The following is a 15,653-nucleotide window of genomic DNA, read 5'->3' as shown; positions in this document are numbered from 1 at the left end:
CTTAGCGCTCAAACACTTCAAATTTCTCTGTATAAGTTGATATCTGACTTACAAAATACAAAAGGTAAAATAACATTGGTAGTAAGATTTATGATTATACAAAAAAATACTGAGATTTATGCACTTAAAAAGAGAAAAACACCCCCAACAACCAAAGTCTTTTATTATTCAATACCTTTGTAGGGAAATTAAACTACTTGGTTATGTCAGGATTTCCCGCTTAACATTTTTGAAATACCAATTTTGGAACTTTTCTTGTAGCAATAAAATACTGTACAACTTTTGTAAAAATACTTTATTACTGTCCTACTTTACCACTTATTTTGAAATCCCTGTTCATAAGGAATGAATTATCAAAGAGGAAAAGTACCCATCAATCATAATACATTTTCAATTTTATACTAAGTTTTTCTGTAGCCAATTACTTACTTTAATTTTAAATATCCAATTATTAAGAAATGGCTTTATTGTACATAAATATTTCTTAAGAAATGTTAGAAATGCTAGAGATATAGAAGTGAAAAAAATTCAAATAAAGAAAAAAAATTACTTAGTCATTCAACTACCCTTAATTCATTCTGATCTTCAGAGTATTTAGAGACATGAGCTTCTACTCACACAGAAAGAATTACTTCAGGAAACTGTTATGGCTTGGGTAGACTAACCCAGCATTCTGAAGAGTCTGACCCATTTTATTTAAATGTTATTTTCAAACAAAACAAATTGACTAGTCTTTATAATGCTGTTTGTCATACACTTGTGAATCTCTAAAGTATTTCAGAATCAAAGCATACTCCTGGAAAACTGGAACATAGTCTAACTTGAGGACAACTGAAATGATTTAACAGCAGCAGCATGTGTGTGGGGGTAAGTACAGGGAACAGCTGACCTAAGTGCTCTGAACTGCCTGTGCTTAAACTAAAAGATTATGTTTTTCAGTTGCAGATAAAGGTTTCAATTGTAGGTAAAATTTTTTATAAAAATACCTCAGGAACTGGAGCTTCCACTAGGAGAGGTGGAGGCATACATCCACTTTCCTGGGTAATCCCTACTGGCTGATAAATGACTTCAGATGGTTGCAAATACAAGAATGAAGGTGAAGAGACAGGAGACTAAAATAAAACACAATTTTAATAAATTATATGATTTATGCACTATAAGTATCAAAGCTTATTTTACAGTCTTTGCTACATACAAATGTAGATAAAAGAAGTGTAAAATTCATCTTTGATAACCTAAAGAAGTTAAGTGAGGAGGAAGTGGGTAGGAAGGTCAGGTAGTAGGATAAAACAAAGATGCTCTTTAATAGCTTTTATAAATTTGTCAGATTTTATTTATATTTTGGAGAGCACTTAGAGAAATTCTAAACTTCCTAAAATTGACACTTACTCTCAAAATCACAGAAACATAACAGTTTAATTTTCTCCTGCAAAAGTGTTACATTAAACAAGGATTTTTCTTTTAAAATAAAACCCACTGTTTCTGTAATTCAGCAGGCAGATTTCAAAGTATCAGACTGACATCAATTAAGATTAGAACTGACTATAACTGGACAAGGTTGTCTGCTAATGAAGTAATGAGGATGCTGTAGAACAGTTCAAGCTTAAGGGACCCTGTCTTCCTTTCAGCTTCAAACTCTTACAGTTATTTAGGTGTCAAGATTTCCATCTTAAGCTCCTCTCCCATAGATATCACAAAACTGATAAAAGTCTTCCCCCAAAATTACCAAGTTAAAAATTTCAAGTTCTTGCTCCCACTTCAAGGGTTTGGGTCTAATTTCACCATAACTGTGTGTCTCCATGCTTCTGCTAGCAATACTTAGATGTAACATCATCATTACCATCAGTTAGCAAGCTAGGTAATGCTAAATTCTCCTGTCAGGCAAAATACAGCAGTTTCTACCTGCTTTTGAGAACTTACTAGCTAATTTAATACAAACTTTTTGCAAGGGGAGAGGAGAGGGGAAGATGCTTTCTTTACATCAGATTTGTATTTGATGTTTCAATAAATGCTATTTTATCAGCAAGTGTTGCAAATGCATTATTAAAATATAGCAATTCATCTTTATTATTTCACATGTTGTGAACAGCAGGAAACTTCACTGTTAGGTAAGCGTACTGTAGCTTTAAACTAGATGCAAACTAATGGCAAAATGCTGCAACTATGAACTGTATTTACCTGTGGAACAGACCATTGCCACTGACCTGGAAGACACTGTGTTGGTGCCTAAAATCAAACAAGAAAAGATATCACTTATGTGATTAAGAATATATGCATACACATACTAGAATTACCAACATACTAGAATCAAAACTGTCTCCAATCTGTAACAATTCTTAGTTAAAAAGAAATATTATTTTCATTAAGCCCCCAAATACTTCAGGAATGCAGTTTTGTCTACTTTCACTCAGCCTGACTTGGGCATTTCATAAGCTTCTGAAACACCAAAGCATCTAAGAAGCATGTTTAATTAGGAAAATAGAAGATACAAAATGCAGTTAACTTTGCAGTACACATTACAAACATGGACATACTGTGTAAGTCCAGCAGTGGGCCACCAAGATGGTATTGGGACTGGAGAATAGATATATCAGGATGCTGAGAGAATGGGGTTTCTTCAGCCTTGAGAGGGGATCATTATTGCTGGCTACAACTATCTAACAGGGGGGCATAAATATGACTGAGCCAGATTCTTAGCGGTGTTCAGAGCACAGGAGTCAATGGACACAAGCTGGAACACTGGAAATTTTAACTAGCTCTAAAGAAAAAAGTCTTTTACCATAAGAAGGGTCAAGTATTGGAAGAGGCTGTCCACAAAGATTGTTGATTCTATCACTGGAGATATTTAACATTCAACTGGACAAGTTCCTGAGAAACCTGACCTAACCAGCCCTTCTTTCAGCAGGAGTTTGGCTTAGATGATAAAAGGATGGTACTAAGCTGACTGTCTAGCAATATTAAAGAAAATTTGAGTTTATTACATTTCCATGTAGTTACATATGCAAAATACTGTATTCTAGTGAAAAGAAAGACTTTGATGAAATTCAAATCTGTTTTATATGACTGTTTTGAACAGCCTTTTTATTTCCTAAGAATAAACAGACCCAAGACAATGCTGGAAATAATACTCCAAGTTGGAAAGATCACTGACGGCCTGAAACCCATTTTCAAACATACCTGATAATGGTATGTAGGAGACTGATAAACTGGTTGAGCTACCATCATAGGTGAACTGGAAACAGAGCGAGTCTTAAAAAGAAAGAAGTTACAAGCCTTAATGCAGCAATTTCATAAACTGTCATTCCTATTAAGAACAGTTCTGGAGTACTATAATGCTGAAACACTTCCCCTCCCTTTTGAAAATGGATTTACCAAGTTTTAACTTGCACTTAAATTCTTCAAAACCACTGTTTCTAAGGGCCTACATCAGAGATGAAACAAAAATCTTTGGCATATTTACTTAGTATTTTCCAGAAAGCACCGGGCCATCACTATGTAGGGATGCTAAGGCCACCTACTACCCTGACCACAGGTACATTGTTGTAAACACTTAAAAAAAAAAATCTAAGCTGTCACTAATTTATTCCTACCTTCTTCACAGCCCCAATCCAATCTTCCACTTTCCACTCCTTACCTCACACTAGCCCCAGCATCCATCTGATTTGATAGTGAGCCAGTTTAGGTAGCTAAACCAGTTAGAAACCTGCCTGAGCTTTGTGGGGGTCCAATTTAGGGTCAGAGAAACACCAGTGAAAGAAAAGGGGGCAGAATTATACTGGTCACAGTAGAGAACAAACATAGCACTGTGAACCTCTACTTCTGATGAGTTAAAGCTAATACATGCAAGTCCCATGTCATGCAGTTCCCTCATTCCTGCAAATATTTAGGAAAGAACAGTTCAAACTACTTTAATTCATTCTACACTATATGAAAATGTAGAATGCAAAATGGCAAAGACCCTATCTGCACTGTTACATATGCACAATACCAAAAAATATTAATATCTAATTTGATGAATGTTTTCTATAACATCAGATTCACAGGTTTTTTTCTTTAACTTCTTTACATAACTTCCTAACAATGAAAAGTAAGAATATTTAAATACTGAAGGCAAAAGAGGCAACACTTGGTAGTTGGAAAGATTGAGTACCCCTAGGGTAGGGCCCACACTGATTCTCAACTACCCTGTCCAATAGGTCACATCAAAATCCCCTGCAAAGGAACAATAAATTTAAGTAATATTTTAAAAACGTAAAATAAATAGACTGGTATAAGGAAGCCATTGAAACATCAAACACAAGGGATAGCTAAAAAAACTGTGAACAGGAGGGACTTGAAAACACTACACTCATTATGGTCCATAGAAAAACATATATACAAAAATAAATTACTTACTGGCCACGGCTGCAGAACAGAAGCAACTTCAGATGTATGAAAGTAAGCCACTCCATTATGGTAAATATAAGGATATCCACTTGAAGTAGTTAAGTACATTGTACCAGTTTCTGGTATTACAGTAGAACCTGGAATTAATATTTTAAAGTTTACTTACCAGTAAATTCTATTCTTTTAGATGTGCAGGTTGTAAAAAATAAAAGATCATTTCTGATCTTCAGAAAAGCAAAACACTCAAAGGAAAGAACATGGAGCAGTGCGCCTAGTGCCATCTCAATTCCCTCTCAAACACAAAATCATAGAAGTAGACGGTCATAGCATGTCTCCAGAGGTAGACGGGAAGGGGTGCAGAAGATGGCATGCATGTAAATTACTAAAAACTTAACTCCAGTTACCAGCAAGTTATATATATATATATTTTAATCTTCAAATGTCCAAAGGTAACTTCACACTGTATTTAGCTGAAGCGGGATTCAAGCACTAAAACCAACAGAAGGTTGGTTAACTACAAGGTGCAGCCTGGTTTCTCAACACATGAAGACTGTGCTTCTGTGATGGCATATAGCCTGTCAAGAATGAAAACTGGTATCTAGATGTTCAGCAACAGGAACATTTCTCAGCTATTTTGCTACTATGGCAGTGGCTGTAAGTCAGCATGGGATGACCCTAAAGCAGAGTTCCAACTACACAGCCTTCTAACAGGTACCGACAGCAAGCATTATTCAAATAAAAGGATATCTATCCCTATGCAGAGGTTATCTTTTTCAAACACTGCCTTTAAGATCACCTAAAACTCTATTTTTGCCTGCATTTTGGAGTGGGACAGAACTTAATGTTTCTCTAGAACTTTGTCAAACATGACATTTCAGTTGCAAATATAAAAAGACTTCTGCAGAAAGAAGTAAAATGAATTCTGTAACTGAAATAACCTTGAAATCACATTGAATAGTAATATAGCATGGAAAAAAACTCAGAACACAATACAAAGAAGATCACTTAGAAGTTTTAGTTTTTCATCTGTAAGTGCCATTTTATGGACAGACACAACACTAAAGAGATTACTAGAATGCTAAGTGGAAAACCAGGAAGAGTTCCACACTGATTCAAGAGCTTTTATCAATAGTAAGAGTTTAACCAACTCCTAGAAAAGCGTGAAGACGTGGATACAATAAAACTGAAGTATCATCCATAGACAGGTGAGGCTAAGATGGTTGCTAGGACAGTGTTAAACAGACCTTACTTAAAGACTACTTTAGCTCCACTAAGCAATCTAGGATAGCAGTTACTGGTATCAAGTGAGGACGCTAACAGGATGCCATGGCCAACAATCCTGTCCACTAACTACCAAGTGCATTGCACAGAACTTTCTGCTATTGTTGACTAAGTGTCTTGCAAAAGAAAAGGAAAAATTCTCTATCAAACCCAGCAAACTCACTGTGACAGAAAAACAAAACAACTTGGGAGAGGGATAGCCATCTGAAATTCTTCAAGACCACAATTCATCATTCTTCCAGTTGTTGATGTTTGGTTTATACATTTCAGCTTTCAGAATGCCCACTTTCACAATACCCGGTGCTGGGGAAAAGCAAACTGAGTGGTCCTCCAGGTAGGTTCGAAGCTCATAGCACAGAAGGTCCTATGATGGCAGAAGAGGTAAAAACTGTTTTGCTTAATAGCAGGGAAGACAGGTCCTAGATTACAGGTGGTCTGGAGAGGACAGCAATAAATGGGCTATCTTTTCAATTCTGCTAAATGTAATAGAACCACAGCCCTACGGTGATACCGAGAGTCAAGGTTTTAGGGCTTTATGAACCTCAAGGTGAGCTGCAGTAGGGCAAAGTATCCTAGTGACTAAGGTTAGATAGTCTGAGCATGAGAGCAGGCACACTAAAACCAGATCCTAGGATGTGTCCCTAGATGCCAATGTGATCTTCTATCACAGATCTGAGGCCCAAGGAAGAAGTGGCAGAGTCAAACAAGGCCACAGAGGAAGATTTCAAAAGGACACAGCAGCTTACTTCAAAAAAATGTTTGAAGTTTTCTTCCCCTCTCTGTTCTGCCAGATCCCAAAAATAAAACACAGTCAAAGATATGCCCCATTTCTATCAATACACACATTCAACATATGAGTCAAGGAAGGAAGCAACACAAGTCAGGCAACGCAACTGAGAAACTCCAAGTCAAAGATGGAAATGTAAATAAAGCACAGCAAAAAAACCCCAACCATATAACCCCCTGATGATGACTGAGCAAAGATCATGCTGAATAATTTTTGGAGCAAAGAAACTATACAGTTGGAACGAAGTATTCCACTTCCCCTGGGCAAACACTATTCTATATACTTACAAGGGAGAAAGGCATACCTATGCATGAGGGGAAGAAGAAAGAAGGAAATAGCCTGTCTGCAGAAAGTATGTCTACACCACAGTGTTAGTGTACATATGAACTACTTTTAATCAATAACGTGACAGTAACAACTGAAGAGAGTTTTAGAATTAAACTATAATTCTTCTGTATTTCTCTAAGACGGAAGATGAGCAAAAGTTTTGGTTTTTTACTCTTCCAAAAGGTATCATAGGACAAATAGTGAAGAAAAGTCACAAGAGTACACTTTACTTCCTGCTGCACTTCTGACAAGTAGATCTGAGGAATAATGAAATAGCATGCTCTGCTATGCAAAAAACTGATGGCTCTTGTCTTAAAAGTTGGTGATTTATATTCTACACTTTCAGTAGTGTATTACAGAAATAAAGCAGCCCCTGGCAGAAGGGGAGGTCATCTTCTCTATAAAAAACCCCTGATTTCTGTATCCCTCAAAAGAACATCTTCACCGCATACTTGCTCAAGATAAAGAAATCATGTGACAAAACTTACCAATACTCCTTTTATTTAAGTGTTCAATCTAAATAGTTGTTTGCCACACAAGGAACATACAGCATTCATTCCACTGTCTTACAGCAAAGGACTCTTAAGAACCAAATGGAGACTGCAACCACCCATTCCTTATGATTACTGCTGAATAAAGCAAGATGCAATAGTCCTGACTTATTTTGCCAGTATAAATAAATTGCTAACAACCCTGCCAACCAGCACAACCTGCTGTATCCTATAGAACTGTAAGGACAGTTTAAGTGTTTAGATTTGAGGTTCTGCCTGGCAACTGAAAGAAATTCCCATGCAGTCCATTCATAAATGGATAATCTTTTCCAAGAACCAAAGTAAAAAACACTAAAGCGATAAAAGAACCAAAATGTCAATCTGTTTGGACATTTCCACTGGCATGCAGTTACTTCCACTGCAAACCATTCTGAGCACATTCATGCACAGCTTTAATGCAGTGCAAGACCAAGCACATCTTCAATTCAAGCCTTACATTCACAGTAACACTTACATAACATACAAACGCAAGTGAAAATACATACGAGGACTCCGTGTTTGTTGTTTTCTTATTGCTGGACCAATATTCAGTTTCTTATCCTTATAATTAAGTTTTTTAGCCTAGAATTAAGGAAAGAAAACATTATTTTCTACACAAATCTAGGCATCCAAGAAACAAAAGTCAAGTAGACAAGGTATTCAGTAGCTCTCACCTTTCCCTGACTTATGAAGCACTCAGAAAAACACCAAAACACCCAAAAGCTATACTAATTCCTTTTCTATCCCAACCTTAGACTTCATGTACAGAAAATTAATAATTAGTAATTTCAAGTATTACTTACTCCTCACGGAACAGCTTGACTAAGAGCTGATACCTATAACTGTCAGCAGATTTTTGTAGCTTTACCTCTTATGTATTTATTGCTTTAGTAAAAGCACATGTGTACACAAACGGACAATTTCAAGTATAAAGTCTTTTTATCCACAATCACGACACTCCTTTACAAAAAGATGACAGGAACAAGTCAGTCTATGAAAACAGCAAGATGAGGACTGAATGTAAAAGTCCCCCCACTCAGAACTGCCTTAAAACTTCCTTACATTCAGGCTAACAAAGCATAAAAGCACACTAAACAGATATCCTAGTAAGGCTAAACTACCGCAGAAGTACTAGGTACAGACAAGGAAAGCTACACTCTCTTCCAATTGTTTTGCTTGTAACAGAGAGTGAGCATCAAGTACATCAGGTAAATTAAAACCCTGCCTTTGTTTTTAAATCGATACGGAGCTTACTTCTTGTTAATATAATGAAAAGGAATAGGATAAATAAAGATTTTTTTTTGTTTGTTTAGTTTTCAGCACCTCTAATACTGCCTTGCAAAACCTAAAAGGGTTCTGAAGGCCTGCTTCCCTGAACAGTTACGCAAGGGAGAATGTGCACTAAACACTACCACGTGGCACCACAAAGCTTTCAGTTTTTAGAGCTGTAACTTCTCTAATAAGGAGATAATTAGTTCTTAAAGAACACAGAAAAAAATGCAGTTCTAAAATCACATTCAACAGGACCACCACAGTTTGGTAGTCAATACATTTTTTTCATTTGAGCCCAACTTAGCAAAATACTAGAATACCTGTACATAATTCTAAGTCCCTCCTATCAGATTCAAAGTTAGGAAGAGGCTAAACTATTTTGTTGAATCTGGGACTTCATAAACAAGTATTAATCATGGTAAACATCCCTACCTTGCCTATTAAACACAGAGCAACTCCTAGAAAAGATATGCATTTCAGTCAAACTGCATTCTGACACACACAATAAGGTGACTGTTCCTGATGCAATGTATTTCAGTGATGTGATCCATCAGACTTTAGACTTTCCTACACAGATTTCATAGTTAAGCGAAATATCTAATCTGTATGGACTTCTTCAAAGCATTTAATACAGTACTACATGAAAAAAAAAAGAAGTCACACATGATGCTACAGGAAGTAAAGATAATACGAAAAACTGTGGTGAATAAAAAATTACTTCAGAAAGATGGGAAGAGGTAGCATTAGTAGTAATAACATTTGACCAGAAAGATCCTGGTAAAACTCCTGATGGTCCGTTTCTGATACTAATGCAATTTAATATTTTCAAAGACTGTAACATAGAAATTTCTAGAGACATTACTCATGATAGAGGAGTAGGTTGCAAAAAAAAAAAAAAAAAAAACAGTGCAAAGGATGATCAGAGTATCATATACATGAGAAGAAATTTAAGAGTACAAAATGAAAAAAATAATTCATTTCATACGTAAATTATTAAAGCCTAGAAACTCACACCTTAAGATGTCCGAGAAATAACTAGATGCTAATTGATCTTAAAATGAATATGACATAGTAGTATGATGCAAAGATGAAAAAGGTGATAGAATACTAGGACATCTGAATTAAAGCACTTATAGTAGACAAAAAAAAGTATTACTGTTATTGATTGACATACCAGTAAGACTTCACTGGTGCAACCTTTCAGTTACAATAGAGGTAAAAATCTTAAACCATTTTCCCAATGATACTCAGTACCACTGGTGTTCTTGTAGTTCACAGAAATAAAACAATAAAAAAAAAACAGGAGAAGAAAAATAGCTGAGTCAAGAAGTTCCTGTCTGTATACTCTTTTGACTCCACATAACCGTATTTTCTGAAAACAGCTGGAAAATTTCATTCCAATTATCCTAGCTCTTACTTTGAATTTTAATCAATTTCCAACAAGGGTTCAGTATTTCAACATTTAAACCAGCTTTATATTTCTCAGAAGGCAATTTGCAAGCCTTGGACACTATTTTCTCGCTTGTTTATGTTTGGGGTTTTTTTCCACACCCACATACCTTCACCTGTTTGAATAGATCCTGACCAACGGATCTCTCCAATACATTCCAACCAGAACATGCAGTGCACAATTTAAAAAGAACAACCAACCCAAACCAAACTGAAGCACTATCATGCAGTTGAAGAGCTAACCAGATCTCAAGGGAAGTTCTACAAGGAGTGTAAAGACAGTAACATAGCTAAGGGGACAAGCAAAAATTACATGACAAGATGAGCTTCATTGCTTAAGACTTCAAGTGAATCTAATTATTCCTGAAAATAATTACATCAGCTCTGACAAACATGTCAGAATAAAAGACAGCAGTTATCTTTCCCAACTCCCCACGAAATCCTGACAGCAACAGATTTTCTAGTAAACCAAATGTGCAGGATACAGTCTGTATAGTTCTGTACGTACTACAGACCACATCTAGACTAACAAAGACAAGACTGTATGTCGAAGTCAAGAGCTGTACTATGAACTGGCAACTCCCTTCCCTAGCTCCAGAAGATCTCAGTATAAATCTTACCTTAGAGCTCTCTAAGCCATATTCTTAACTATGCAGACCAAACCTAACAGATCTTCAAATGCAAGTTGGCAAACAGAAGAGGACAAGACAACCAGGGCTACTTAGTGTCTACCATGAAATAAAGTATTTAAGAGATATTCTTAACATGAACTACCACTTACCTCCTGTAAAATCTTCTGTGCATCTTCTTGGGTTTCAAAAGTAATGAAGCCATACCTAAATAAAAATTGAAGACTCTAAGCCTCTGAAGTTCCTATTTACAAATATTGCACATTACTACTTCATATCTAGTACAAGTGACATTAAAAGGTAAACTAATGGAAAAAAAAAAAAAAAATCACAGAAATAAAGATTGCAGTAACAACTGCAATCTTTACTTAACATCCTTGTTATAGTCTACTTAGTAATATATTTAAGTATGTTGTGTTACTGTTTCTATGCAGTGAATGAGTAGCCTACATAGAAACCTATACAAAAATCTCTGTATTGTCCTTGTTACTCAGCATACATCTTTGGTTCCTTCATTTCTATTAAACAAATGAAGCTCTCACTTGTTACGCATGGTCAAGATGAGACACCTGGGATGTTATTTTTTATTATAATGTACTTCATAGCACAGCTCCTACCTATTTCAGTGACAAATGGGAACACTCCACACTTCCACAAGAACTATCCACTATATTAAATCGAGTTCTCGGAAAAAGCAGCAATGCAGAAACAGTATTTATCGGTGAATTATTCTTGACATAACTAGCATTAAACAAGAGTGCTGTAGTAACAAGGATAAGGTATTCTCATACTTCGTGACACGTTTTTCGCCATACCTCTAACTGCTGTGACAAATCAAACAGGCTTTCTACACTCAACTCCTGTTGTACCAAAACCCCTGAATTAATTCCCAAAGAAATCCTGGCCACTGAATGTGGCACTGCCTGTGCAAAAGTATCTGATGTTATAATTAAAGTCTGTACCACAACACATATGTATAAAAAAAAAAATAATGGATTTCCACACACACACACACCCCCCAAAAAAAATTTTTTCAACTTTGGTAATTCCAACAATTTTTTTTAAAAATCTTTTAGTAGTTTTGTATGCATAGTTTGTTGGGTTCATGGCTCACTTGAAGGTCAGACTGCAGACAATACCAATGCAGCCTATCATTCCAGCCAGCAGATCAAGTTTTGCAATACAACTTACTGTTCTTCGTGAGCATTTCCACGCTTATTTGATTACAGAGGTCTAGTAGTCTCCGATCAGCTATACTTCTAAAGCTGTGAGCTCTTCCTGCATTGTCTTCTCTAAACAGATTTGGAAATGTTTCCAAGTTTAAAGAACACAGAAACTGTTTTCCTAGCTTGGGACCTAAGCCACAGACTTTACACTCTATGCACTATGTGGACAATAAACTAATAGACATAATCACACAAACTTGTAAGTTTCTTAAATCACATGTCAATAAGAACCGATGAAGTCCACGCTTGCATTTCAATAAAATTCCCAACACCATTGAGAGTAATTTTTTTCCAACATATTACTCTGAGACATATGTTGGCAATCACAACTACATAACAACTGGATATTCTTGGGTTACTGTATTATATGGACACATGTACTGAAAGTCTCAGATTTCTTGGTATTTAGAAGGGCATGAGATTTGGTGATGGATCTGGGACCAGGATCAAGCCCACTATGCCATGCAGATATATACTCTATGGTAATACCTGCAGCTCAGTGCATAATTTGCTGATATATATGAAGTGCTGACAGCATTAAAGTCACGAGATCGACACCAGAGACTTACTGCTCAGAATTGAATTTCTGACCTAAGTGAACTTTACAGGTACAATTTCTCATGCACATTCCTTTCTGCTTCAGCCCTCTTTCTACCCTTCTGTGGCAGCAGAGCTCCCCACCTTGTTTCCTTCACCATCCTTTGCGTTCTGGCAGTAACTTGACTGTTCAGTCTTTCTCCAGATTTGCTCTTTGGCATTTCTCTTATTGTTGACTTCCACTCTTAATCCCCCTTTTCCGCAATCATTATTCATGGTCAGATTTGTCCCCCGTGTTCTTGTTCCAAAAAGCTTCATACAAAATCTCAGTTATTGCGAGGCACTCATGCACCATCAGGTGTATCTCACCTCTTCCATTCTTAGGCTCATTTCCACACTGGCTTTCAGTTTTAGAAGTATGCATGTTTAATTACCTTTTTAGGATTACCTACTTAAATTATTAGTCATAAAAGAACCTGAAAGGACTACTGATTTTGTCCTAGTTGCACACAGCTTCATCTTATAGCAATGAGACTATGGAGTTTGACAGTTATGCAAATTAAAGACATTTATATGTAGATGTTAAACAGCAAGATTTTTGCATACCTAGAATAATTGGGAATATCAGTGACAAAAGTAATAATACTTCAAGCTATGAAAAACGTAATCAAATTTACTATCGTCAGTCAGCTTTCTGTTATATTTTCATTTCCCACAACATGCTTATTCTACTATACCAACCCCTTTGATACTCCAGCTCTGTCATTTACTATCTTCACTTCTTTCACACTGCCATACTGAGCAAAAAACTTCCTCAGATCGTTTTCGTTAGTCTAGTACAGCAAATCAAGAGGGAGGGAAGGAAAAAAAAAAAAGAAAAGTTGGTTTGTATGGTTTTTTAATGAATACTTACCGTAAGACTTTTAATGGATATACTTCAGATAAAGTTTTCTACAAACTAATTATAATCCTAGATAGGAAGGAAAAAGAATGAGCATGTATAAGCCTCACAGCTCCTGTTTAATTACTGCATTTTCATATTCTGCAATATTGCTGGAACGCCACTAAAATATTAAAGCTCCTGTTTTAGTGGATTTATGTAACAACTGCCCTTTTACAGTTAAGACCACCGAAGCAAATTTACTAGATGTGAGTTTTTGTTTCTGTGAATTAGTCCTAGAGCGGTTTACAATACGAAACATCATTGCAATGTTTTCAAACTTCAAAACAGCAGAGTATGTAGGCTTCCATAAAGGATATACATAGATCACATATGAAAATAAATCCCCACCAAACCACAGTGACTTAATGGTCAAATCCATCTAATATACCACGATCCCTCTTTCTGAAGTATATTTAATATAAGACTTTGTGAATATCTATAGGCACACCATAGAAACTCTCCATTATAAGTTAAGAAAAGATACTTTTAATGGAGAATGGCCTAAATCCACTCTGAGGAAACTGTTCCTTCCTGAGTATGCATGGAGTAAGACAAGTTTCAAATGTAAAGGCTCATGTATGCTATGTGAACACTTGTCTAACTTCTGTGAATCAGTTTTCTTTTACAATGTAAGCACATATTTGATATGGTGCCCTAAACACCATGTTTCAGATTTTGAAGGTTTGTTCTATATAGCCCTTAGTTAATACTGTATCTAGTGCTGGACAAAGTGTGTTTATATACATGGATCTTTATAAGCTTCAAGCAATTTCCATATTAATCTACACTTTCAGTTATTTTAAGGAAGTAGATCAGAAGTACTATTTTACCTCTAAGAGAATGACTTCTACTGTTTTTAACTGTATGTATACAATTTAGTAAATCCTCTCCTGAACATCAAAGGCTTATCTGCCTCATTCAAGTTTAAGAAGCAAAAAGAACTTAAAAGAAACAAACCCCAATGTAAACAATTATCATAGCTGGAAGGAATACAAAGTTAAGGCTCTTTTTGAATAATACTACCCTCAAGGCACTTTTTACAAACAGAAATAATGCAGCATGCTTGCTACAAACTTTAAGTCCAGAAGAGAGCAATGACAGAAAACTGCTTTCTCTCCCTCACTAATCCAAGCATTCAGGCATGAAAACATTAGAAAATACTCAGTCGCTCTGAAAGTGTGAGGTGTAACAACAGATCCAAGTGCACTGAGCAGGCATGAAACACTTTAATGTTGTATTAAAGCTCAATAATTGTGTCTTATCCATGGAAGCTCCCTGTACCTGTTCTTGAGAAACTACTTATCATGGACAGGTTAAAAAAAAAAAAAAATCCAGAGTCCAGAACCACTCTCTTGCATAGATAAACACACTTTGCACCTAAACAGAAGTGTGAAAGCCTGTGTATATAGGAAAACAGATTCAGCCAAACAACTGACAGCTTATATAACAATTCTACCGCATACACTAAAGCATTTACACATTCTCGAGTAACGAAGAGCATGCACAAAGTAGTAAAGAACTAAAGAATCTTAGTGGAGATTTTCCTTTCCCTTAAAATTTCTCCAATGAACACCAAAATCTGCTTAGATATGGAAGATGTATAGATAAAATTTCCCATTTCTGGGAGACTGTTTAAGCTCCGTATTTTACATATAGCTCAGCTGCTTCACAAAGCTGAGAAAAAGAACCTATGACAAAACAGTTGAAAGCTAAAATATGCAAAGAAACAACTGAAGAGCCCTTAAGACTAATGAGTGCTGCAAGTGTCATTCAATACCTCAAGGACATGAGGGATGGCTATACACGACTATAAACATGGAAAACCAAAGGTTTATCTGCAAAGCAATGTGTTAAAGGGGGAATAAGAAGGAAACATTGTTCTAAGATTCACAGTGAAATTTGCAAGTACCTGGACAAACATGTTATCTAGAAGCTTGCCAGAAACAAGTTCAGGACTAGCCTTTTCCTGCTCATGACAGGACAAAGGCACTTGCCAGATCCTTAAGAAAGGCTTATATTAAGCCTTCACCTAGGTCAAAGATACATGGCATACACCACCAAAGAAAGAGCTCTTCAAGATGAAAATGTACCTAACTGCAACTTCTCTTATCAAATTGCTTCTCTTAATTTGAGAGGCCAGTTGTTTCCCCTTACAAACAGGAACCACTGTTATGGTTACAGACCAAATAGAAATGCCTGGCAAAATAAAGGAGCTTGCTGGAAAGCAAATAATTTTTCATTTATTTACCGTCTCCCTTTTTCACAAGAAAAAAACCCATCTTTTAA

At 36.1% G+C, this 15,653-nt stretch overlaps 1 protein-coding gene across 4 annotated transcripts in view; it reads right to left on the bottom strand.

Annotated features, from left to right (window-relative positions):
• The window catches only part of BOLL (boule homolog, RNA binding protein), a 38,155-nt gene that overhangs the window by 8,045 nt on the left and 14,457 nt on the right, over nt 1-15,653 (bottom strand). For all 4 annotated transcript variants that reach the window (XM_042784392.1, XM_033010997.2, XM_042784394.1 and 1 more), the window contains 7 exons: nt 13,166-13,257; nt 10,814-10,868; nt 7,818-7,893; nt 4,396-4,523; nt 3,178-3,249; nt 2,179-2,226; nt 987-1,112 (listed from right to left, as the gene is read on the bottom strand). In XM_042784392.1, coding sequence (XP_042640326.1) covers nt 987-1,112; nt 2,179-2,226; nt 3,178-3,249; nt 4,396-4,523; nt 7,818-7,893; nt 10,814-10,868; nt 13,166-13,257 — 597 coding nt within the window. The remainder of the gene's footprint in view (nt 1-986; nt 1,113-2,178; nt 2,227-3,177; nt 3,250-4,395; nt 4,524-7,817; nt 7,894-10,813; nt 10,869-13,165; nt 13,258-15,653) is intronic.

This window comes from Tyto alba, unplaced genomic scaffold, assembly GCF_018691265.1.
Source record: "Tyto alba isolate M040663 unplaced genomic scaffold, T.alba_DEE_v4.0 Super-Scaffold_7, whole genome shotgun sequence".
Taxonomy (NCBI): domain Eukaryota; kingdom Metazoa; phylum Chordata; class Aves; order Strigiformes; family Tytonidae; genus Tyto; species Tyto alba.
This window is presented reverse-complemented; position numbering and strand designations above follow the sequence as displayed.